This window comes from Benincasa hispida, chromosome 11 (assembly GCF_027475165.1).
Source record: "Benincasa hispida cultivar pf3 chromosome 11, pf3_genome.v1.1, whole genome shotgun sequence".
In the NCBI taxonomy this organism is placed as follows: Eukaryota; Viridiplantae; Streptophyta; class Magnoliopsida; order Cucurbitales; family Cucurbitaceae; genus Benincasa; species Benincasa hispida.
In genome coordinates, this window is record NC_143488.1 from 82,321,485 (window position 1) to 82,346,581 (window position 25,097).

Consider the following 25,097-nt stretch of genomic DNA (forward strand, 5'->3'; position numbering starts at 1 on the left):
AATATATGAGCACAACAACGAATATGCAGAAATTCTCCACCAAACAATAATCCCTTATTGGATCTTTTCAGAAGATAAGCAATAGCGGTATCATTCGAACTTGCATTATCAACCGTCAAAGTCATTACCCTTTCAATGCCTCAATCCTTCAAATTATTTTCAATGGTTTTACCAACAATATCGCCTTTATGATTATTAATTGGACAAAAACTAAGTATCCTTTTATGATCTCCATTCAGAATCTATGAAATGGACAATTAGTACCATGTAATTCATATTTTGTCCCGATGTCCAGCAATCCATAGTGAGAGAAACTCTATACTTCTTGTTCGCAAACATGTCTTTCAAACGCGTTTTCTCATTAACATACAACTTAAGTACATCTCTAGCCACAGTAAACCGAGACGGAACAACAAATCTAGGTTGACTTGCACATGTTAATCTATCGACAAATTTCTTAAATCCTTTACCCTCCACAAACTTGAATGACAATTCATCAACAATTACCATTTCAGCCAACGCTTCCCGACAACTCTCTAAACTATATGACTTACATACAAGTTGTGAAGTATTATCCCCAACATTGTCTTTGTCTTTAGTTTTGAATGCTAATGTTATTTGGGTTGGATCTCTTTTTTTCTGGTAGGGGTATTTTTTACAATTTTTCAAATGATTTTTCATAGTCCCAGTACTATTACGTTCAGAATGACATGCATAGACAACTCCACAGTATTTACATTGAGCATGAGGGTCTTTAGGATCACCTTTTAGCCTCTCAAAATGATCCAAAACCATGGATTTTTTCACTACCTTCCTTCTTTTCGGTGGATTTGGAACATCTGATGTATCATTTGTTGAATCAATATCAATGATATTTGTATTAGCATCTGTTTCTACATCTCGTTTATTTTTTAAAGTATCAGTTGTAGTTCCATCAAACTCCACATCTGTTGAATCCATGTAAGTCTACGGAATAAAAACTTACTTGAAAGTTTATTGTTATCAATTAATAGAAAAACAACTGCATTAACTAAAAGGCAACTTCTCCTTAGAAAGAGTATTAGCTTAAAGGTTTGAAATTGAATCACACCATGTCAATATCACACAATTCACAAAATAATTTTCTTCTCAAGTTAATAAAAGCTATGTTAAATATTAATTCTTTTTCATATATAGAGTATTTTGAAACTAATGAGGCAAAATTTTAGTCCCAACAAGATCTTCATAATTGGTTCCCTTCAGATTTTTGGACCATCTTCTTCTAAAAACATTTGAATGATGGAAGTAATAATACATGTAATTCGTAAATGTAATATCTAAGATACCTATTTTTCTATTGAAATCAATACCCCAGAACATGAAATCTTCTAGAACAGAAATCTTCTTACTTAATTAGTATTTCAATCAAGCTTGATTTCAATCTTACAGAAAATTGATAAGAATGAGTGATCAACAAAATTCAAAAGAGCCTAGTGGAGATAATCTTTGGATGTACATATCTTACAAATGATAAATTGGATCTCTTCATAAATCTTCTATCCTTTTTCCCTTTTTCTCTTCCACAAAGATGTAGATTACCACCATTTTAAACCCATATAATCCTCTGTTTAGATGAGGTTTCTCTATGAAGTCCATTAAGTAAACCCAACACAAGAAGAGATTATCAAAAGACCGAACGAGGGATTGCCCAGAAAAATTCATAATATATAATCCATGAACAAATTATACGATTGTATCAGCTCAAACTCAAAAACAGGGAAAAAAAAACCCAAACAAATTCCTATTGCTCTAATAAGATTCATTCTTGCAGCCATAGCACCTCGCTTAATTAGAAAATAGCATGAATAAGTTCCCCCAACTACCAACAAGACCAATCTTTTGACTATCACAGAGAAAGAAAAAAAACACTCAAAGTAATAAAACGAGGGAGGAAAAAATTACAAAGTTCTTCAAGTTCAATGGATGGATTGATGGAGGGGAGGTTGACGGTGACCGAGGGTAGGCTGACAGTGAACGAAGGGAGATGATGGTGAATAGGATGACGATGCACGAGGGTAGGCGGATGGATCGATGGACGGATCATTGAGGCTAGGCTACAACGATGGATGTCGGACGGATCGATGGACGGAGTCATTGTGGCTGAAGACCCTACGCGGACGGATCGATAGTCTTCACGGCTCACGCTGTCACTAGCTGAAGAGTCGAAGACGAAGAGTCTCTAAAAAGTAAGAAAAAACCCTACACATGTGGCACGCGTGAACTCCAATTTAAAAACCCTACGCATGAAGAACTTCATTTTCAAAATTAAATCGATCGGGTCTCGACCGACCAACGTGAGGGTCGATTTAAAAAACCCTAAACCACCCCCGACAGTAGTTTGTTAATTACTGATCGTCTAACTTAATTTCAACTGGTTTGGATAGGTCGGGTCGATTTTTTGGTCTACCATGCTCACCCCTAATTGTCAATATACTTTGGAACATATACAAAATGAAGATCAATAGATATTACAATATACAAAATTAAGAGTATGTATTGTTTAATCGAATTTCTTTATTAATTATCCCACAGTATATAAAATACATATTGACTTAATATTCAACATAAATCACAGTGTATATCAAATAAACAACAGTATATAATTCACATATATCAAGAAAAGGAATGCATCTTCCCTTAGGGTTTTATAACATATATCTTTAGGGTTTAAAAAAAAGTTCTCCTCGATCTTGGTGCGGCGGATCTGTATAGGTGGCACGAACAAAGTCCATCTTTATCTCTCCATCTTCATATGGGGGTTTATAACACAAAACCCTTCATCTTCATCTCTTATTCTTCCTCAACCATGGCCGCGACGAATCTTTATAGGCGGTTGGATCTTGGTGTGTGGCACAAACGAAGGGAGAAAACCGCGAATCAAAGAGAGAATCAACAAGAAGACGACTAGCGGTTTACCTCGACGACCGGAAGTCGATGATGATGGAAAATGGTTGATGAACAAGGACGTACGACCGATTCTGACGGGTGAATGACTAATGAATGAGGACGAATGGCATGCGACAGACTGACGAATGGCATTCGACAGACTGACAAATGGCGATCGAATCCAACGGGTGAACAGCGACAGCGAAGTGGGAGTAGGAAGAAATAGAAAGTAGGGGAGTCAATGATTTTTCTTTTTTAAAAAGAAACATTAATGGGCGTGAAGCCCTAAACCTGTGCATGGAGGAGAGAGAATCACAGATATATATATATATATATATATATATATATATATTTATTAATTTATTTATTTGTGTGTGGGACCAAGGACTAAATTGTAAATAACTACTGACATTAGTAGAAAAAAAAAATCCAATAGGTCTTTTTTTAAAAAAAATGAAATGTTCAAGACATTAATATAATATAGTATATTTTAAGGTCTTTTATGTTGAAACCACTTGATTGATTGATTTATTTATTTATTATGTTGTCTAAATTCCAAGTCCACTTCATGGTTGATTTAAATTTTTTATTTAAAAAATGATTGATTTAAATTTTAAAAAATTGCAAATTATGTTAACGTAACAATAACATTTCATCAATTCATCTTTCATTGTCATTCACATTGGCTTTGCTTGTAAAAAAAACCCCGACAAAACTAACTGATGGTCGGTCAGATTTCATGCACTTTTTTTGGTCGATTTTCGGTGCCAGTTTCTCCCAGAACCGACATCGGGCAATTGATGTATACCCCTAGTTTTAAGTCAATGCACTACAACTCTAAGTCCCAATTTCTATTTGAAATTCTAAGGGCTTTATACTTCGAGTGTAATTTTGAAACATTATAAATGTTTAGGGATAATATTACAACTTTTGTAATTATAGAGTTGTTTTTGGGAAAGAAAATCAAGAGTATTTGTTTTAATTAAGCTTATTAAGAAAGGAAATTCTTTTCTTTTTGATATTTGACAGAGACATTTCTTACTGAAAATATCATGCAAAGAGAGTCAAATTTCCATTTAATAGGTAATTCTAAAGTTAAATTACAAGTCACTCCACATTTAGATATGTGCTTATTTGATTTTAAATTTTTTAAAATGCTTAATGCATTCTTAAAATATTAATTTTGTGAACTTTCAATTTTATTATGTAGTAGATTCTTGACAAATTTAAAATTATTAAATATTGTCTAATAGATTCATTTTGGAAACTCATAGTTAAATTTGTAATTACTGAAATTTAAAGGTTAAATAGACATAAATCTCAAATTTCATAAATCAAATTTATAATTCAACACTATTTAAACTATTTGAGTAGTTATAACATTTGAGTTCTTATCCTTTATTTGCAATAATTTACTCTTTAGTTTTTGAAAATTAAATCTAGACTTTTTAAGACTTTTTTTTTTAAAATATTGTGCTTAATTTTTAAAGATTTATTTTTATTTTTTGAAATTTGACTAAAAATTCAACTCTTGTATTTAAAAAAATATTTAAACCATCGTAAGAAATTGAGAGAAAATAAACTTAACTTTTGAAAACTAATATCCGCTGACATAAATCACCAGTTGCATTTTTTTTAAAGCTGAAAATTTGATATTCTACCCTATTAGTCATTGATTCTGATAACATTTGGTTGTAAAATAAAATGATCCTTTGTCAATTTTAAATTAGCTAAAAATGGGATCATATATTTAATATTAGAATGACTAATCTACCATCCAATATTTGAGAAACTATCAACCATTTTGAATGCATTTCAACAAAAATGAATGTGATAGATTAAAAAAAAAAAAAACACATCTTTTATGATAATCATTTCAACAAAAATGAATGTGTTAGATAAAAAAAAAATCACATCTTTTATGATAATCATGAAAACTAACGAATATAACAATCTAATCATAATAAGTTCCGTGCGTTATCGAATATCCATAGATAGTACATACTTAACTTTAAATCGGAGTACAAATGTATCATCATAATAACTATATATTCGCAATCGTATCAATCAAATATCCATGGATAGTACATACTTTAAATCGGAGTACATTCGCAACTGTATCCATCAAACCTTTCATATTACTATGGCCATAATTGAATTTGAAAATAGATGATAGAAATGAGTTGTTGAGAAGGTTCACTCATAAAGTCTATTATGACTTTTGCATTACCATTTGACTATTAATAACAATAAAGGGTCTCAAAAAAGAAATGAAGTGTCCAACATGAATTCCCTTGCATTAAAGTTCATAATCTATTTGACTTTGAACTTCATATGTGAGTTGAATAATTAAATGATACACCTATTTATGTATATCTCAAAGCGATTGCATTTTTAAGATAAACACATTAATTAATGTAAGCTAGGTGAAAGAAAATTCAATTAGAATTGTCATATAATTGCATCGTTGTATAATATTGACCTTCTTAGTCTTGCAACAATGCATCTCTTAATCCAATTTGCTTACCCATCCCTATCAAGTTAGGGTGCAGTGAGAAGTTTATATTTACGCTTGGTAAGACTAATCAATCGACAAAGACTTTTGAATATAGTTCAATTGGTTAAGATATTAATAACTTCTCTTAAAAGATGGTAAGTATTTTTTCTCAAGCTTATTCAACCAAAGTAATATGTGTATATTATTACTTTCCTCCTCAAGCCCATAAGCTAAACTAGGAGTACGTAGATTAGTCGGTGTCGGTTTTGGAGGCACCAAAACCAACTTGCATGTTCCTTTATGTAACAGTATCAGAAACGGTCGGTTCGGTTGGCTACGAGTTCTTTTCTTTCTTTCTTTCTTTTTTTAATGGTAAGGGTTTCGGGAGTAATGTTGGATGGGTTTGAGGTGGGCTGGGGGTTTATTTTGTTTATAAAAAAATAATAATGTATAATAAAACTTAAAAAACCAATAAAATAATATATATATATATATATATTCGATCGGTCAGTTTTTTTACTTTTATTTGGATCGGCTAACCAACCTACCTTTTTAAAAAATAAACCGACACCAACCAATTGAAATTGTTCGGTCGAACCGGGTTCTCGGTGTATTTGTGTTCACCTCTAAACTAAACCATGGCAATGAAGTCTTTAACTTTGTTGCCAACAAACACTCCTATGGTTATTGGGCCAGACAATGGTTGTGGGCCTTTGGGCCTTTGGCATCTCTTTCTCTTCTTCGAACTTTAGTTTGAAGAGATGAATTCTCACAAGTCACATTCATGACCTCAAGTGCACAACAAAAAGAAATAAAACTACAATGAGATGAAACTTATTCATATACTACGAATAATATACATGAACACACACATACACGTAACATTAGAAACAAGGTCAAAGTGCACTTAACTCAACGGTAATTGACATCTCCTTCCACTTTTGAGATTGGAGGCTCGATCTCCCATCCTCAGTTGTACTAAAAAATAATAATAATAAAAATAAAAATAAAAGAATGAAGGATGAGTTAAGATGAAATAGATTGACATTAAAGGCCAACTTCCCAACAAAGAATCCACAAAATAAAAAAATAAAGTATAAAATCACTTGGAAGTACTTAGAAATAAGAATAAAATCCATATCTTCTTCTCTCCCTCATTAGGTCTGTAACCTTTCCACATCTTCCCCTTTAGTCTCACATCACAAAGGCTCTTCCATATTTGTTGAAGAGAGGAAGAGCTTCAAGTGAGAAGGTTAAACAAAGAAGACGAATCGGTAACTTTCTGTTCGATTTCACCCTCGTTTGTTTGAAAAACGTCGTGCTTCAAGACAAGGCACCATATTTTTATTGGGGCTCTTAAAACAGTGCTGGATACGAGAGATTTTGCAACAATAATCAAAACAATTAACTTTCGACCTTGATCTTGCACGCCTATATCGCATTTTTTGTTCCGGAAACAAATAACATTTTCCAAGAGTCAGAGCTAAGAACTAATAATTCATCAAAATTGTTATTTGAACTATCTCTGATAACATAATCTGCAAGAAATGAGCAATTATTAGTGAAGATTGACCAAAATGCTTATTGAACGTAATACAAAGTCAGATATCCAACCATGAAGATTTTACCTATCGTGTAATGATCTCTTTGTGAGCTTTAAAGGAGAGGATGACATTCCATGCCAAGGCAAGGACATTAGCTGCAAGGACCTGAAATTCATTTTGCATATACGAAGTTTTAGAAACCGTATAATTCGACACTACGTCATACCAAATTTGTATGCAACAGTTATGCTATTTTTCTTTTAATTTTCAGGATGTCTACGGAGACTGATGTACGTTAACATAAAATTTAACAATAGTTCTCATTAGGGTTTCCCATTTTTTAACGTTGCAATCATTTGTGCAATCTTGGGAAATCCAGTTTTACTGTATATCTATTATTCCAGCCAAAGATTGTAAAACGGTAAAGTTGATCACTCTAATACATCTTTTCCTTTATCGTTTTACTAAGATTTTAACACTGTTTAAACACTAAAACACTGAATGACAATAAGAAGACAGTTGTATGGGAGGCAGGAGGTCATGGTGATGACGAGCATGGCCAAATCCACTCTAAAGATAAATCCATTGAACAACGGTAGTGTATTAGATTCGCATCCTTCCACTAATCCCACGGGGCCACGAGTCTATCACCTACCCTAATATTGACATCGACATCGACCAAGAGAAAGAGAGAGAGAGGATAATTATAAAAATCCTTATGCAAGGAAGCTCAAAGGGCAACATGAAATCTGGCAAAAAACTGAACAGCCTCCTCCTGAAATCTCGTTCCCCTACATTCTATTGTTTCTCTCAAACTAAAGATATCCCATAAAAATTGCACAAATAGCATGCCAAAGAAATTGGCCCTTATCCTGAAAAGGAGCAGGAAGAGACCACCATAATTTGAATCTATGACCTTGATGACATTTCCGTTTACACTTTACTACTTTGACTAAAGTATGGCTCGCGACGATTAAATTAACAAGGTAAATATTCTGATTAAGTTAGAGACAACAGCATGGTTGGATTTATTCAGGGATTTTAATCCACGAGAACAGAGAATGCTACATGAAATATTAGCTTAAATCAAATGGTAGATAAAAACTGGACAAATGAAATAAGGCATATACCTGGAATTGCTGCGGAACAAATCTGAAGTTGAGAAACTGGAAAGGTATCCAGAGTTTCCAGTTAGCCACAACAGAAGAAAACCACTCCTACGAAGCAAAGAAGTTGCGAAAAAATAAATTAGAGAAGGGAACTATGAAGTATAAGGCTGAAAAGGCTATTAAATAAAAGGTTGTTTCTCTTGTTGAGGCTGAAGATGTTTGAATGACACCTGTTGAAGCTTAGGAATAATATGCGATGGCCGCCCTTCTAGCGTTACTAATCCGGCTAGAAAGACTCCAAGGAATACCGGAGTAAAAATGAACTGCAATTGTTAACATTACATTTAGATAAGTACTTCAGGTTAAATTACTTGTTAAGAATATCTAATAGCTAATAAATATGAATTACCTGATCGAGAAGAAGACGCAAGAATGCACCTGAAGCCCCTGGCAAGGTCACCAATTGACTAAGATATAAGTACCTACATGTATACATACATTAAACACGTATCCAAAAGCATTCAAGGAAATGAAAATGATATGAAAAAGGACTTCAATTCATCTTGAGTTTCAGATCAATGTATGGCTTGTCTATGAGAATTATCCATTGAAAGCAACAAGACATTGGTTTATTTCACATTTACATGAATGGATGAGTTAATGGCCTATATAATCATGGGTTTTAACCTTTAAGGTCCGTTGAACCAACAACTTGACTTTTTTAAAAGATATTAACATGCTTGGGATTTTAACAGGTAACTTCAATTGGGTCTTCATTCACAATCACGTATCAAATAGCTCTGAACTTGTAAGAGATGGAAGAAGGATTTTAAGGAATACCAGAAATGCAATGCAGGACCAACTAATGCAAGTCCCAAAAGGGAAAATCTGAACGTTCTTCTCAGATCTGCTGACGGTGCTTCTTCAAAAACAAGCTATGCGAAGATGTTAAACATTTAGTTCAATAGTTCTTACAATAGAAACAGATTATTAAACAGCTGGCGCACATGGACGAAACATCTGAAAATATAGAAAAACTTTTTTTTATTGGAGAAAGTCAACAGATAACCAGTGAGATCAAAGATAAAAATAAATATCCATAGCAAATCATTTATCTCCAAGATGATCCTTCAACATGCTTCTTTTCTTCCTGAAAATACAATTTAGGTTAAACTACATTTTTGTCAATTAGGTCCTTGAACTTTAAAAGTTTCTAATAAGTTCCTGAATTTTCATTGTACCTATAGGACCTAACTTTTCAATATTAGACACAAAAATGAAAATTTAGAAATTTATTAGAAAAGTAAAGGGGGCTATTGGACAGAAATTTGGAAGTTTAAGGACCTATTAGACACCTTTTAAAGATCTAGAGACCTATTAGACACAAACCTAGAAGTTCAAGAACTAAACTTGTAATTTAACCTACCATTAATATAATCGTAATCTGTAAGACTTAATAGGATTATTAGTAGAATATTAGTATGGTTAATAGAAGGGGTATATTAATTATTAGATAGTAAGTTTGTCAGGGATTTTAGTTATAAATAGAGGAAGTGGGCTGAGAGCAACGTGTGAAGAATTTTGTAATGATTTCCCGCATGAAATATTGAGAGAGAGTAATCCTCTCGAAAGCCTATGGTAGATTGTAGTTTCTTCATTGATATTACAATATAAATCTATCTTTTAGTGTTCTTTGTGTTCTTGAATATCCTTATTAGGTGGTATCCTAACACAATCATTTTAGCATCCTACAGCCAACATAGTGTAATGTGGGTTCACAAAAAAAATCTTAGTATAGTAACTGATATTCCCACATCCAAATTTTAAACATAATAACAGTATCTCGTATTGCTAATCATTATGAACAACTTTATCAAATTGCACTCATTGTTAATTTTCTGTGAAATTCACTACACATCATTATCAAGCTTCTATGGGTCTCAAAAACTCAGTATCAGTCTATCACCACTTTCTAAAATGATGAAACAAAATCTTCAACAAAGTCAACATTGCAAATCACTTATAAAGTTCAGATTCATAAAAAAATATATTAGGAGGGAAAACCTGGCAAATTAAATCTCCCAGAGCATTTAGTATCCCAGATGTTACAGATTTCACCAAAGCAGGGTATTTTGCGAGAAGAGTCAAATACCTGGAATAATACAGAATCAAGTTTTTTTTCCCTCTTTAAACAAGAAACAACAGGATTGACAATTATAAAATAAAGATAATGATGATGATGATAATAATAAGGGGGAAAAAAAGACGTTGGAAATTTGAAAGAGATTTGGGATCAATTTCCAACTTACTAGGTACCATAACCTCACAAACTCATATTCCGCTGAAAATCAAGTACTGACGGACCAAATAGTACACTCAAAATGACAACTGACACATTAAATCACAAGTAAACAAACAGGATACATTTTGTCCTTCGTTAATTGCACCAATGATCAAACGAATAATTACAAAAGAGAACTTGTCATAGATGCCAAGAGAGAAACATTAAAATTTGCCAGGGACCAAATATTGAAAGGTTCCTTCTCAACCCGTTGAAAAATCCTACTATTTCTCCCACCAAAATGCCCCACAACAAAGCACACGCCCCAACCTTCCATTAAGAGAGAGAGAACCCTCCAAGGGGCGGATGGAAGAGGAACTCCTCAATCATGACACTAAAATTTCTAAAACACCCCGAAGCAACTTGAACTAGATGAGTTGGTTTATATTAAGAAAAGAAAGGCAAGATTCCCGCACTCTGAAATTTCAAATGCTAATCTCTCTTCCTCATTCTATTTATAACCAAACTCAAATAAACTTACAAACAAGATAGTAATATCCTTAACATTTCCTTACTCATCCACAATCCAACTTTTCATCTATCTCTTCTTGAATTCATCCACGGTCTCATCCTCACAAATTCAGATTTTCTTTTTTTTTCAATTAATATAAACCAATTAAGCTAGGAAGCCTCCTCTTTTATATCAAGCCATCTGATTTTTTTTTTAAAAGGAAACGATTCATTGATATAAGAGAAAAGCGAGCAAAAGCCCAAAGTACAAGAGGGTTATACAATGAGCGGAACAACAACCGAATACCAAACGGATCAGCTAGCGCACCCGGGCATCTCAACTAGGTTGACACCCCCTTAGCGCCCTCATCACATCCAAAAACAAACTAAGACTAGCTATAAATGTAAGAATAGTACAAAGTGTTACACTCCCCAAAATGAACAAACACAGGGGCAAAAACAGAAACAAACAGTCTGAAAAATCAAATAAAACCGCTGACTACTGAAGAGGCTAAAAACCATCACTTGAAAGGGAGGCAAACACTCTCCAATTGAGATTGAATTCTGATAAACTGTAGCTATTAAAATGTTTGGAGAGGATACACCAAGAAGAAGCAAGCCGACGGGCTGATTCGAAGCGATCTTGGCAACCAAGAGCCTTATCATGAAACACCCTTTGATTTCTTTCAAACCAAAGGTCTGCCAAAAGAGCCTTGACCGCATTAATCCACAATATACGGCTGGATTTGTGGAGATTTATACTAACTAAAAGCTGCAGCAAGTTACCCTTAAAATCATTGCTCATAACCCATGAAAAGTTGAAGGACATCAACTTCTCCCAACACCAAGCTGAATAGGAACACGCAAAGAAAAGGTAGAGGGAGTCTTCAAACGAATGTAGGCACAAAGGGCATATTGAAGGAGAAATATAGTTGGTTGCTAACTTTCTTTGCAAAACTGAAGCTACATTCAGCTGACCAAAAAGCATTATCCAGACTAAAATATTAATCTTTCGCGGGCTGCAAGTCTTCCACAGGGTCGAGTAAAGAGATTTGTCCAATGGGGAGGAGGGGAAAAGGTGTATTTTAAGGGAATTGACCGTGAAGAGACCCGAGGCTGAAATTGACCACTCCCTTTTATCAACATCCTCTGAAATTTTCCTTGTTGCAAGAACCCCAAGCAGCTCTTGAAAAGAAATGATCTCCTCATCTTTAAGCAAACAACGAAAGGCAATTGACCAAGCGGCCAATCTTCTGTCCCAATGGTCAGCAACAGAACCATTTGGAAACAAGGAGATTCTGAAGAGACTTGGAAATAAGGTACTGAAAGGGATCACTCCTTCTCAAGGGTCTAACCAAAATGCAATTCTGCTGCCATTTCCAAGTTTGAAAGTGGCCAACGACTCAACTTTTAGCCAAAACTTCGAAATACTGATCCATAGGCTTCTCAAACTTCTGCCCCCTTTACCTGCCGTGTGCCAATTAAAAGAATCGGAGTCATGAATGCTTCTGATAACTTGGCCCCAAAGAGAGCCTTCCTCTTTGAAAAATCTCCAGCCCCATTTAGCAAGGAGTGCTGAATTCATAGTTTTGAATCCACCAAGGCTGAGGCCTCCATCTGTCAAAGGTTTTTGCACCAAAGCCCACTTCACCAAGTGATTTAACTTGCTACCATTGTGTCCTTCCCAAAAGAAATTCCTTGTAATCCTCTCCAATTTTGATGCAACTCCATCCGGCAATATGAATATGGACATAAAATGCATTGGGAGGTTAGACAATACTGGCTTGCATAATGTGACTCTACCTCCTCTTGATAGGTTGAAACGTTTCCATTTGTCCAATTTAGCTTGAAAATTGTCCAAAACTGATTGCCAAAAAGACAGATTTTTTGGATACCAACCTAAAGGCAGCCCAAGGTATAGGATTGGAAGGTGATCAACCTTACAATTTAATGAAGCAGCAGTGGAAATCAACTCATTTTCGTCCACATTTATACCATAAAGGGCTGATTTATCCCAATTTAATTTCTGCCCTGAACACCATTCGAAAAACTCCACCGTTTGCTTTAGTTTTGCAAGCATGTTGCTGTCATATTTACAAAATAATAGAGTATCATCCGCAAATTGGAGGATGGAAATTTGAATTTTATCTTTGCCAACCACAAAACCTTCATAAAGACCGGCTTGACTAATCTTGTTCACCAAAGCACTTAAAACTTTACTTACAAGAAGGAAAAGGAAAGGTGAGAGGGGATCACCTTGCCTAATACCTCTTGTGGCAGCCACCCTTCCCCTTGGGGTTTACCATTGATGAAGACTGAAAACATTGGATTTTTAACGCAGCCCATAATCCAATCTATCCATTTCTAACCAAAGTTTTTGCTTCTCTACACCTTTTCTAGAAATTCCCAATCAATACGGTCGAAGGCCTTTTCCAAGTCAAGCTTGAGAATCCACCCCTTCTTCTTTTTCACTCTATATTTCTCCACAACTTCGTTAGCAATAAGAATGGGGTTTAATATTTGCCTTCCTTCAATAAAGGCACTTTAGGAAGAAGCTATAATGCTAGGCATAACCAATTTTATTCTTTCAGCCAACAACTTTGCAACGACCTTATATAATACAGTAGTTAAACTAATTGGCCTGAAATCACTAACCTTGACTGCTATTTTCTTCTTTTGAATAAGACAGATGAAGTTTTCTTTTATACACGCATTAAGCTTACCATTCTTAGAGAAATCTTCAAAGGTGGATTGCAGACTGTCCTTGATCAAGTTCCAAAATTTCAACAGAAACTCCACAGTGAATCCATCAGGTCCAAGTGCTTTGCATTTTCCAAGTTTCCTTACAGCTTCCTTAATTTCTTCGGGTGAGAACTTGGCTTGTAGGCTTGAATTCTGATTTGAGTTGATGCATGGCCAATCTAGGTTCAAAGGAATATGCCTTAAACCCGGGGATTTAAGGAAGATGTTGCTGTAAAAATTCAGGATTAAGCGTTCAACCTCTCTAAAAGAAGTCGTTGGCACCCCTTGATCATCTATTAGTTCAAATATAAAGTTTCCTCTCTTCTTTGCAACTAAGTATTTATGAAAAAAACTTGTGTTTTCATCTCCTAGCTTGAGCCAATTCAACTTACTTTTCTGAATTAGATTTACTTCCTCCAGTCTATAAAGAGACATTAAATCTGACTTCAAAGTGGATCTAAGTGTCAATTCACTACTAGAAAGGGTAGAGCAATCGGCAAGAGCATCTCATTTTTCAATTTCTTTTAACAGCCCCTCTTCTTTCCTTCTTTGATCTTCTTGGAATTTCGAATGTCACTCCTTTACTGCTGTCTTTACCTTTTTCAGCTTCTGATTAAGGGCAAAACCAGCCCAACCTTGAACATTACTGCTTGACCAAACTGTTTCAATAAGTTTGACACACTCCTTATTGAGCAACCAGCTGTTACAAAATCTAAAAGGAGAAGGACCCCAGCTGAAAGACCCTGCTTCTAGCAAAATTGGAAAGTGATCTGAGAAGGATCTGACTTGCCTATTAGCTCTAGAATTTTCAAACAGCTCATCCTAAGTTTTAGAGATGAAAAAGCGATCTAATAGAGATCTTGAAGCTGAAACACCTTCCCTAGACCAAGTAAAACTGCCATTTCCCAACCAGACCTCCAAAAGATTGGCTTGGTCTATGAAGTTGTTAAATTTCCTCATTCCTTTAGTACTTCTGCCCATAGAAAATCTTTCATGCGTTCATCTTGTAATATTGAAGTCTCCCCCGATACACCAAGCTTCTACACAATAATATGAAAGAGATAGAAGTTCTAGCCAAACGAATTTTCTTTCTTTGTAATCATTTGGTCCATAGACATTAGTGATCCAGCAAGTCTTATTACAAGCAGTGATGCATTTTACTGATAACGAATACCCTCCTTTCAAAGTTTCAACCACAGAGATCAAACTCTTATCCCATAATGTCAGTAATCCACCTGAATTTCCATATGATTCCACAAATTCCCATCCTATTTCTTTGGAACTCCAAAGGGTTTTGATGAAGCTCATTTCAAAGCTATCTTTCTTTGATTCTTGAATTAGAACTACTGCTGGATTATGTTCTTTAGAAAACGCTTGAGAGTTAACCTTTTATTAACATCTTTTAGGCCTCCAGTATTCCAAGTCACGATTTTCATGATTCAAGGCCAAAAATTTGGTTGCAGCCTCAGCAACCAACCATTAATCCAGAATGAGACGACAATCCGTGACTATAGACTTTAGATGAGCTGGAAGGTCACACAAAATGGCTGTAGAGATGGAGCCGACAAAAATAGCTTCTGAAGAGTTGTCCTCCTCTGTCTGAAACAGGGGATTTAAATCAGGTACAATTGGGGCTTCTTTTCTGGTCTCCTCTGAAAATCCTTCAGATTTACACCAGTCCACTTCTTCACTACTCACACTGAAGGGAGAATTAATGAAGACATCCCCTTTATCTTTTGAAAAATCACCCGAGGTGGAGCTTGGAGACCCTCTCAGAAAAGTATACTCTGAATTAGGTAGAAAAAAAACAGAGTGTTCAAAAAGAGGAGGGAGAGGAGGAGGGGGGGCTGACCTGAAACTTTGAGGCTGACCTTGAATTGAAGTGCAATGAGCTTCTAATAAATCCGGGTTTTGAACAGCCACTGATTTGGCTTTAAGACTTGATTTCTTGATTGAATCCTTCACAAGATTTCTTCCGATGAAATGCTTTGAGAAGGATTTAAAGAGGCAGGGGGATGCTTTGCTTTGTGTTGTCGTTTAGCCCCTGATTTGCTAGGCCTTGGCACTGATTTACAGCAGGGAGGGAGATGTTGCGCGGAGGAGGAGATTGAATTTTTTAAGGAGAACTCAGGAACCGGCAGTGGCAGGGGAGCCAGATTTTTTGTGGAAACAGGGGAAGGAGGCTTGATCGGGTTAGAGTAGAGGAGAAGTGTAACGGACTTGGATGAAGAATGGACTTCTTTGGTGATTGGGGAAAGCAAAGCTACCTACCGCAAATTAAATTTCGACATAGGTACTTCCGCGTCACAAAGTCCCAAGGACTTATCACCTTCTTGAGTAAGCGGTTGTTCAACTTCAAAAGGCAAAAAGCCGACTACACAATCATCTTCCCCCTTCTCTCTCTTCTTAAATATTCGAGGCGCCTTTTCAACTTTGTCATTAAAGGACTGTGACTTTTCGACTTCTTTCACAAGAGACCCTTTACTTGCAAGAGACTGTTCAACTTCTTTGGCTAAAATGGAGGAAGGGGTGGTTGGAGTTCCCATAGATCTTCCGGGAGAATGAGGAGAATGTGGCTTTTCATCTTCCTCCACAAAACTTGCAGCTCTTTTCAGGGAACTCTTTTTTGAGATTGGATTTAGGTTTCTTGAGAAATTAGGCTTGGATTGAGAGGAGACAAGGAAGGTCCAATTCGAAATATCTAAATTGAAATTGACTCCTTCATCTTTAATAACTTGATTCAACCGAACAAGGTCAATTGGATTAGAAAAATCCTTAAAGAATAAATTCCCCACAGACTTGGATGGAGCTTCTAAACATTCAATATCACCAAAATTTAAATAAAAATTACCACGATTTTCATCCTTAATTTCAATTGTAGCCGGCATGAACCCACAAAGGTTTCTTCTAACTTGAATTTTGGCTTCTAAACAATTTGTTAGGTTGAGAGTTTCTGAAGCAATTGATTCCAAACCCCCAAAATAAGCACCTATGGCTTCAAACGTATTTCTTCCCCAATAATCCAGTGGAAGGTTCTTGATTGATAACCAGCCTCCGAAACCTTTCATTACTGAGGTTCTTCCATTCCTTATCGGATTCCATTTTTCGAACAACAAATGAAACGAACCAACCATTTGCCATTTGCCCGGGTTTGAAATCGGAGCATTCAAATCACCATTATTGACTTTAATTAAAGCTTTATCTGCAAACAGGGGATTTAAGTAACACTGGAATTGAAGGCCTCACTCAACACTTTTGAAATTTCCTTCCAATCATTATAAACCAGGAGCCTTGAGATGAGCCATAAGCTACTAAAATGTTCTTTGAGAACTTCATGATCCTTTTGAATCTAAAAAGAGCTCTTACTCTGTTTTACTAATCTCTGAACAGAGGACTTCTGATGTGCAACTGTGTTAAACTTTGAGGGTTTTGAAATCGGCTGAGGGGGCTCTTTTCTTCCTTTCACCACTTCTGAATATCTTCTCTATTGATGATCCATTAAAAGGAGCTCTGACTAAGTCTTATTGACCTGAACAATCTCGGAAGGAAGTTTAAGGGAGGAAAAACTTACTTGTTGAACAAATGGATCTTTGAAGATGTGAATGTTGGCTTCAATCATGTCCTTGAACTCTTGCCAACCAGATTTCTCATCACCATATGGAACGTGAATATTCTTTCTTCCCCCTGAGACTGGCCACACTGCATACTCTACAAACCACATATCATTAGCTCGGAATTTGGCTAAACGGATGAAACTCTCATCTACTCTTTCCTTTAGCAAAAAGAATTCAAAAGTTGGACCAAACAATAGTCTTCTAAAGCTTTCTTTGAGCCAAAAGGCTAAGGCCATAGAAAGGAACATGGACTGGCCTCTTTTCAAATCTTCCACGAGGAACCCGGAACCCTCTTGCCACATACAGAAAAAGTGATCTAGAATACTACAACTTTTGATCTCCATGGCCAAAAATCACACAGACACAAAGCACAGCGAGCCGTGGGAAGGAAAACCACTTAAGAGTGAAGGAGATGAGGGAAACAGAAGGGAAAGGGACGCGGTTAAGGTGAGGATCCATAGAGAAAACCGGCGGGTGGTTAGAGGAGGGGGAGGGAGGCTGAGTTGGGACAGGGAGGGAGAGGGAGGAGGGAGGGGAGGGAGGAGAGAGAGACATATTTTTTTATATCAAGCCATCTGATTCCTGCTCGTGTTTTCCTTTTCTTTCTTTTCTTTTCTTTTTTTTTTTTTCTGTTTCACACCTCCAGTAGTATTTTTGCACAAAAGCAAGGGCTTCTAACCATCCAACCATATGCTATGTCATCAATCCACATGTACTTGATTAGAAGAGGGATAAATTATCGAGCATGGCATAACTGAATTTCTCGTTGTCCTTCAATTAAAGCTTAGCTTGGTGGTTTAGTCTAGAAATTGAACTATTATTGTGGAATTCTTGTGTCTATGCGACTAAGCCTCACTGTTTTGCCCTTAAGAAGCTGCATTTTTTTCCTAGCAGTTGCAAGCTTGGAAGCAACAGATTTTAAGTTGGTTTGCTTTGTGGTTTGACCCTCGTACTTTTGGTCTTATTGGACTTTTTACCTTGTTTGCTCATTGGTCCTCTATTGGCTAAATAGCTTTAAAATTTTTGTGTTCTCTAGCTGTGGCTTCCTTTCCAGAGTTGGTTTGTTAGGTTTTAAGTGTGTTGCATTTTGATGTTTTCTCCTTTTTGTATCTCATTTGTATTTTTTTTTTTTTCTCAGTTTCTATATTCTCTTGAAGGATAATGTACTTTTGAGCATTAATCTCTTTTCATATTTTTAATGAAAGATTATGTTTCCTTTAAAAAATAAAAATCTCAATTTTGTCTTGAAGGGATTGGGTTAAGACCCCATCAAGTCTATAGTTAGAATTAGATAAAGTAGATGTTAATTCCTTTTCTTTATTATTATTTTATAGAAAATAAGAAACCACAAAATAGAGGGGAAAGCCATACTCCAAGCTAAGGAAGTTAGAGAAACCTCTTCCAATTGGAATAAAGATAAGAAAGACTATGGTATCAGCAAGGAGCATAACATTTACACCAAAAGAGCCCTACCCAAAACACTGGATCCAATAAACCATCTATAGATCTAACCTTACTATTTTTCCTGTAGGAAACTACTTTCCTTAATAGCCACCCTAGAAAATCAACAAAACATATTCTTTGAGCATAACCAAGGTGAAAAGAATTTTATTCAATTACCAATATAACATTACTTAACCAGTGCTTTATTATACCCATCCTGAGTACATCTCCTGTTCAAAATATCATCTTAAACACCTGGTAAGCTCCAAATTGACTTCACTACTGAAAATTCTATTTCTTCTTTCCATCCAAAAGAACCAAAAGGAACCCCTCACAAGTAGGTATCCGATCTTTAGAAACAACAATTGTGTATGACTACCAGAGCATCGTCTTCTTATTTTATTTTTAATGAGAAACAAAGAAACTTCATTCCATTCATCTTTTTTTTTTAATATATATATATATATATATATATATATATCTGTGAGTGTCTGGACTAGCTTACGTGCAACTCGATTAATCTCACGAGACAACCTACCCGACTCTACAATATTTGGATGTCAAGGAAACTCGTAGGATATTAAATCCTACGACAGTGTGGCCACTATGAATTGAACCCATGACCTCTTAGCCTTTTATCAAGGAAATGTTTCCTTATTGGGATAAGGCATCCAGCAGACAGAAGAAGGATTACCAAAAGAAAAACTATTATAAGCAATTAAAGGCCGCAAGCTGTAATAAGTCAGAAAAAGAAGAAAAGGGGGAAAATACATCTGAAAACAACTCCACGGTTTCTTTCCTTCAACAAAAGCCAAAACATAGCTCTAACAAAGTTCTTCCAAAGAAATCTGGTTTTGTTTTTGAGAAGCACCACCCAGCAAGAGTCTCAAACATCCAACGTTCTGCACTCTTTGGTTTACACCGTTGCAAACCAAAAACATACCAAAGCGCCTCCAAACCTTATCCACAAGCTCACAATGGAGCAAAAGGTGAGAGGGGGTCTCCTCACTCCCAAAGCACATGACATCATCAACCTGACTGGGAGTAAATTGATTCAACAAGGAAGCAAGGTGATAGGAGTGCTATTGGGAAATAATTAGAGTATTACGTACATATTAGCAATTAGTTAAGGAGTTTGTTAGGAAGTTTGGTTACAAATACAATGACTAAGGAAGGAGGAGGGTAAGCAATATTTTGTGGTATGAATTAGGGCTTGAGAGTATTCTCAAGATTGGGAGGGTCCAAATACTTCAAACACTTGATTTATCTTGTAATTCGTATATCTTTCAATATTTGAGCTCTATCACAAGGGCAGTTCGCTCGTCTAATTCTCGGTCAACAGATCCTTTCCACAAATCTTTACCTTTGCACTTTTTATGAGTTTGGTGATTAACAGAACATCATGCTTCCTTTGGGATTTGTCCAATTATAACACTAGTTTGAATAGGGGATTCTAGTCAATGACCAATCAAAGAAGCATTTGTTAAGTTGGGTTATCCTTCCTCCAGTAGACTTCTCAAAGGTCCACTCAAGAACTTTTGGGCTGTGGAATCAGTGAAAGAAAAATGGAATATGCAACATTCTTAGGATCTTAATGGATTGGTGTTTGGCGCACGCGGTTCCTCAATGAATCGCTTGCCTGAGAGTTGTAGCAAGAAGTTGCCATAATTAATCCGGACATTGAGACACTAGGGACAAACACGAGGCAACTAGTATCAGAAAATATGGAGCTCAAATCACTCTCGACTTTGTCCGTCTCAAGATGGTATGCCGTATGAAAAACAAGAAGGGAGCATACGTGAATTACAAGCACCAATCCAAAACATCAGCTGACCAAGTGTTAGAAGCCTCCTTTGCTAACTAATTTAAAGGCTTAACTGCATGCGAAAATGAGAATGTCCAGACTAACAAACGAAAGAGAGAGAGAATATACTGAGATGAATTACCAAGACAATAAGGACCAGTTATCCCCGCCTTTGTCACTATCCCCTTCACCGCCTCCAGAATTTTCATGACCATAACCTCCATATCCACCATCGCCCCCTCCAGAGCCAAACCCATCGCCAGAGCCATCGCCAGAGGATGCTGAAATCCGGAAATTCGTAAATCTCAGCGACCCACGTTGCATTTGACGCCGACCCACATCGTTAAACTCCAACCGATGGTTATGGCGGAAAGAACAAACACAAGTCCCCTTCATTTGAACTGGGGTTCCAAGAATTGGAGCTTGGAGGCCGAAACCTGAGATGGGTCCGCCATTAAATCTGAAACGAGTACAAAGGGTAGGAGGTTTCAGAGAAAGAGTTAGGCCACAGGGAACCATCGCCATTGGGGACGATGAGAAAGAAATCTATAGAAAGTGAAGCAGGGGGAGTTTTGAGACTGTTTGAGATTGCGAAGCAGAATTATTCAACAGGGGGAAATGGTGATTGCTTATTTCGGCGAGAATCGGGCAGAATTTTTCGCAGAGGCCAGTGCAACTGATGACTAGTAAGACTGTCCATTGTCCATCTGCTTTTTGTTCGTTTCCCTTCTTTTCAAATTTCCGAAATTATATATATTTTTTATAATTTAAGAAATTCTTATAAATTGAAAAATCTAAAAAAAAAAATTTAAAGAGTATTCTATCTTTTTAGAATTTTCTAAGGTATAAATATTTTTAAATATTTTTTATATTAAAAAAGATCTCTCAAAAATTGAGATTTAAAAGTTACGAAAAAAAGGAACATATTTAGAAAATAAGTTTGACAATAATTTTGGTTAAATCATCCATTTAGTTTCTTAATTTTGATATATAGATAATTAACTATACACAAAATTTAAAAGCTAAGTTTTCATAAGATATAAATTTAAATTTATATCTAATACAACTATTACTTTTTAATTTTTTTGAATTTGTTGAGGATTTATTAAATATAAAATTAAAAATTTATTGACCTATTTGACTTAAAAGTTTATAAATTTATTAGACACATTCGAAAATGCATAGACCAAATCAATAAAAACTTCAAAATTTAAAGACTAAACTTGTAATATTTTTTAATATTTTTTCTACATTTGAAAATTAAGCTTTAGTTTAGTTGGTCTTATTTCTTAATTTTTCAGTTCTTAATTATTAAGTTTATCAAATCTATTTTAAAAAAATTAGCAAAATTTTGAAGAATTGTTTTCAAATATTGAAAAATGGGTCAACTTTTTACAGACATTGATAAACATTTATATATATATATATATATTATAAATGTCTATCACTGTCTATAAATAGGACATTTTGTTATATTTAAAAATATTTTCGACAATTTTATTATTTAAAATAATTACTCAATTTTATAAATGTCTATCACTATCTATAAATAGGACATTTTGTTATATTTAAAAATATTTTCGACAATTTTATTATTTAAAATAATTACACAATTTTCTTCTATATATATAATTTTCAAAACTTGCATTTAAATAATAATAATAATAATGCCTTTAAATTTTATTCTGAAAGTGAAAGAAAAAAAAACGAAAGAAAGATAAAATGAGTATAAACTGTTTTCAAAATGAGTATAAACTGTTTTCATAAACCTGAATTTTAAAATAATGAAAAAACAACCAACAAAAAAAATCAAATGAATATTTTTGGTTTCCTATTTGAAAGTTAACAAAAAAAAATTAGCTATATCTATCAATAATAACATAATGTTCTCTTTATATGTTTTTTTTTTAATATGTTAGTGAGGAAATAACCTCTCATTTTGAAGTCGATAATATATGCTTAATGCTATTGAGCTATGCCCATTTTAGCGGTACCCTTTATATGATTGAACGTTTAATTTCTTACTCTCATATTTTTTTAACTAAAAAATTTTATTCATACCTTCACATCTCATTTTTTTTCTTTTTATAATATGTAAGATGGAAGATCGAACCTCAAAGTTGATCGTATAATTTTATGTTCATGTTGGGTTGATTTCCATTATTGAAAAACTAAAAGTCAAACTATATTTGATAGTATTTTATGTTTAATATTTTCTAAAGAAATAAAAGGGATCTCAAAATTATTTGTTTATGACTATACAATATTAATCAATCTATTATTTTATACATTTGTCAAATAGCTAGAGAACATAGTTTAATAATCTGGGGGGGGGGGGGGGGGGGAAGCATGTGTCATGCCTTTCTTTTAGTACAAGCATGCATCATACTTGCAATATTTAAATTTTTTAAAAAGCATTCAAAACTTAAAACAATCTAATATAACCAAATACTTGTTCTCATAACTCAACTGGTTGAAGGCATAATCTTTCAAATAAAAAGTCCAAGATTTGAATATTTTCCATTTCACCCACTTGTTTAACCTAAGAAATTACTCATAAAAAACTTTAAAACCGCTTTCTAATATCTGTATCTATTTAGTTCCTGAATTTTATTACTGACGTAAAGTTAGCCGATTTTTATTAATATATGTTGTTATTGTTTTTTCTCCATAAAAAGAAGTTCACGACTCATAGGCAGCTTTCACCCATGACGACGACGACAACGACACAAAAAAAAAAAAAAAAATCTAATAGGTCCTAGTTTTCTGTTTTGTTTCTTGTAGATATATGAATTCTCAATTTTGTCAAAAGCAGAGGGTGGGTCCTTGACCTATTCTACATAACTACTAGATACAAAATTTAATTTTAGGATTCTATTACACATAAATAAATTAATTAATAAAAATTATAATACGATAGGGATCTAATATATACAAAATTACAAGTTTATTAGAGACTTATTATATATTTTAAAATATACAAATAGTATTGACATACATTCTCTCACCAAATAATTGATTTGAGTAATTTTGTACTTGATGAATATTGTTTTAACTAGTTATTATCTTTAAAATAACACATTACTATCAAATAAATTAGCAATAAAATAAATTTAGGTTTTTTTTAGTTCATAAAAAAAATAAATGAATTGTTATCGTAGACGTTATCGTAAGCCCGTTATTAGAATAATAGTTATATTGGGAGACGTGTATTTTAATTATTATCTTTCTTCAAACGTTTTAATTAATATTTGAATTGACTAGAGAAAAAATATTTTTAAAAAAATAATAAATTTTATTTAAATTATTTTGATAAAAAAATATAGTTTCAATTTTTTTCTAAAATGACTTATTTTCAAAATTAAACGTTAAACAAAATGCAGTCTTAGTAATAATGATATATTCTATTCCTATTCGAATTTTCAGCTTGTCTCGAGATAATTGCCATAGAAATATCATTCTTACCATTCTCGTCCCCATTGATCTTATATTCCAATTATTTCTTGAGCTCATTCCAACTCATTGATTCTTGGTAAGTATACAAGGCATTATGTATAAAATGCCTTTAACTTTGAAGGCGTTTTTTCCTTAAATTACTTTGCAATTAATTCATCTCTTTTAAAAATCTATTTATTAAAATTTTAAGAATTTTTCGAGAGTGATTATAAAAATAATTGTTTTTGTAAGGGAAGTTTATAAAATTAAGACATGTCAATTATCGATAAATTATAATAATTTGTTTACAAGTGATTTACGGTTTATTTACTTATTTTATGTGATTAGAAAATCAATCCTATAGATAATGCCTTAAAATGGTAGATTAAAATTATTTAATTTAATTTAATTTTAACTAAATTGATTAAATCAAAACTTTCCCTTCTGGGCGACAACAACATGAGTAACTTTATTCCCCTTACTACCTTTCTTCTTCTTCAATTTATTTGTACCAGAAGAAGAAGGCATGAACTTAGTCCCAGAGGTAGAACCCCTATGTAAATTTTTGAGGAACTGGAAATATTTGCCTTTTCATGCTTCCTTGACTTTCATCAAGGACTTGTAATTCTATAGCTTATTGAGAAGGGTGATAAGGTTGTACTCTATTTTGTTCATTCCAACGTTGTTGCGAAACTGTAGGAAACTCTTCGGAAGTGTTTCCAGAATAAAGCTTACCTGGCTGGACTTTTTTATGACAATCCTGTTCATTTCTACCACATTGAAGTGGACCATCATGTTAAGGACATGCTCCCTAACAGATGATACCTCGTTCATTCAGGCGTTGAAGATGAACTTGAGAGCATCATGCTTGAGATGTGTGGGCGGTTGCCCAAATATCTCATGCAGTGACTCCATAATCTCACGTGCAGTGATCATGGCCTCATGCTTTTTGGCCAAGATTTCAGTTAAGCTTGCCAAAATGTAGACTCGGGCCTTATCATTGGTCTTAATCCACCTATCATAGTCATCACGAACATTTGGTGATGCATTGGGTCTAGGGACTGGAGGAAACTCTTTCATTAGGATAAATTTTAGGTCATCGATGACCAAGACAGTGTTTATCACATTTTTTAATTAGTGTAATTTTCATCGATTAATTTGATGGCACCAAGTAACAAAATAATAGAGCTAGT

The 25,097-nt window shown here is 34.4% G+C and overlaps 1 protein-coding gene across 1 annotated transcript; it reads right to left on the bottom strand.

Annotated features, from left to right (window-relative positions):
* Window positions 1-6,444: 6,444 nt before the first annotated feature.
* Window positions 6,445-21,204, bottom strand: LOC120090319 (Peroxisomal membrane 22 kDa (Mpv17/PMP22) family protein). Its single transcript, XM_039047895.2, has 8 exons — window positions 20,612-21,204; window positions 10,140-10,227; window positions 8,916-9,010; window positions 8,485-8,557; window positions 8,306-8,398; window positions 8,097-8,183; window positions 7,051-7,131; window positions 6,445-6,960 (listed from the first exon to the last, which is right to left on the bottom strand). Exons 1-7 carry the CDS (start codon window positions 20,992-20,994, stop codon window positions 7,051-7,053), a joined length of 900 nt encoding a protein of 299 aa, XP_038903823.1. The 5' UTR covers window positions 20,995-21,204; the 3' UTR covers window positions 6,445-6,960.
* Between the last annotated feature and the right edge of the window lie 3,893 nt (window positions 21,205-25,097).

What these genes read in the sequence shown, in the direction of transcription:
- LOC120090319 (XM_039047895.2), bottom strand. Translation starts at nt 20,994, where the DNA reads ATGGCGATGGTTCCCTGTGGCCTAACTCTTTCTCTGAAACCTCCTACC. An exon ending in GGTCCTGCATTGCATTTCTG is followed by an intron (nt 8,558 to 8,915) that starts GTATTCCTTAAA and finishes GTATACATGTAG; the next exon opens with GTACTTATATCTTAGTCAAT. An exon ending in TTATTCCTAAGCTTCAACAG is followed by an intron (nt 8,184 to 8,305) that starts GTGTCATTCAAA and finishes TTTGCTTCGTAG; the next exon opens with GAGTGGTTTTCTTCTGTTGT.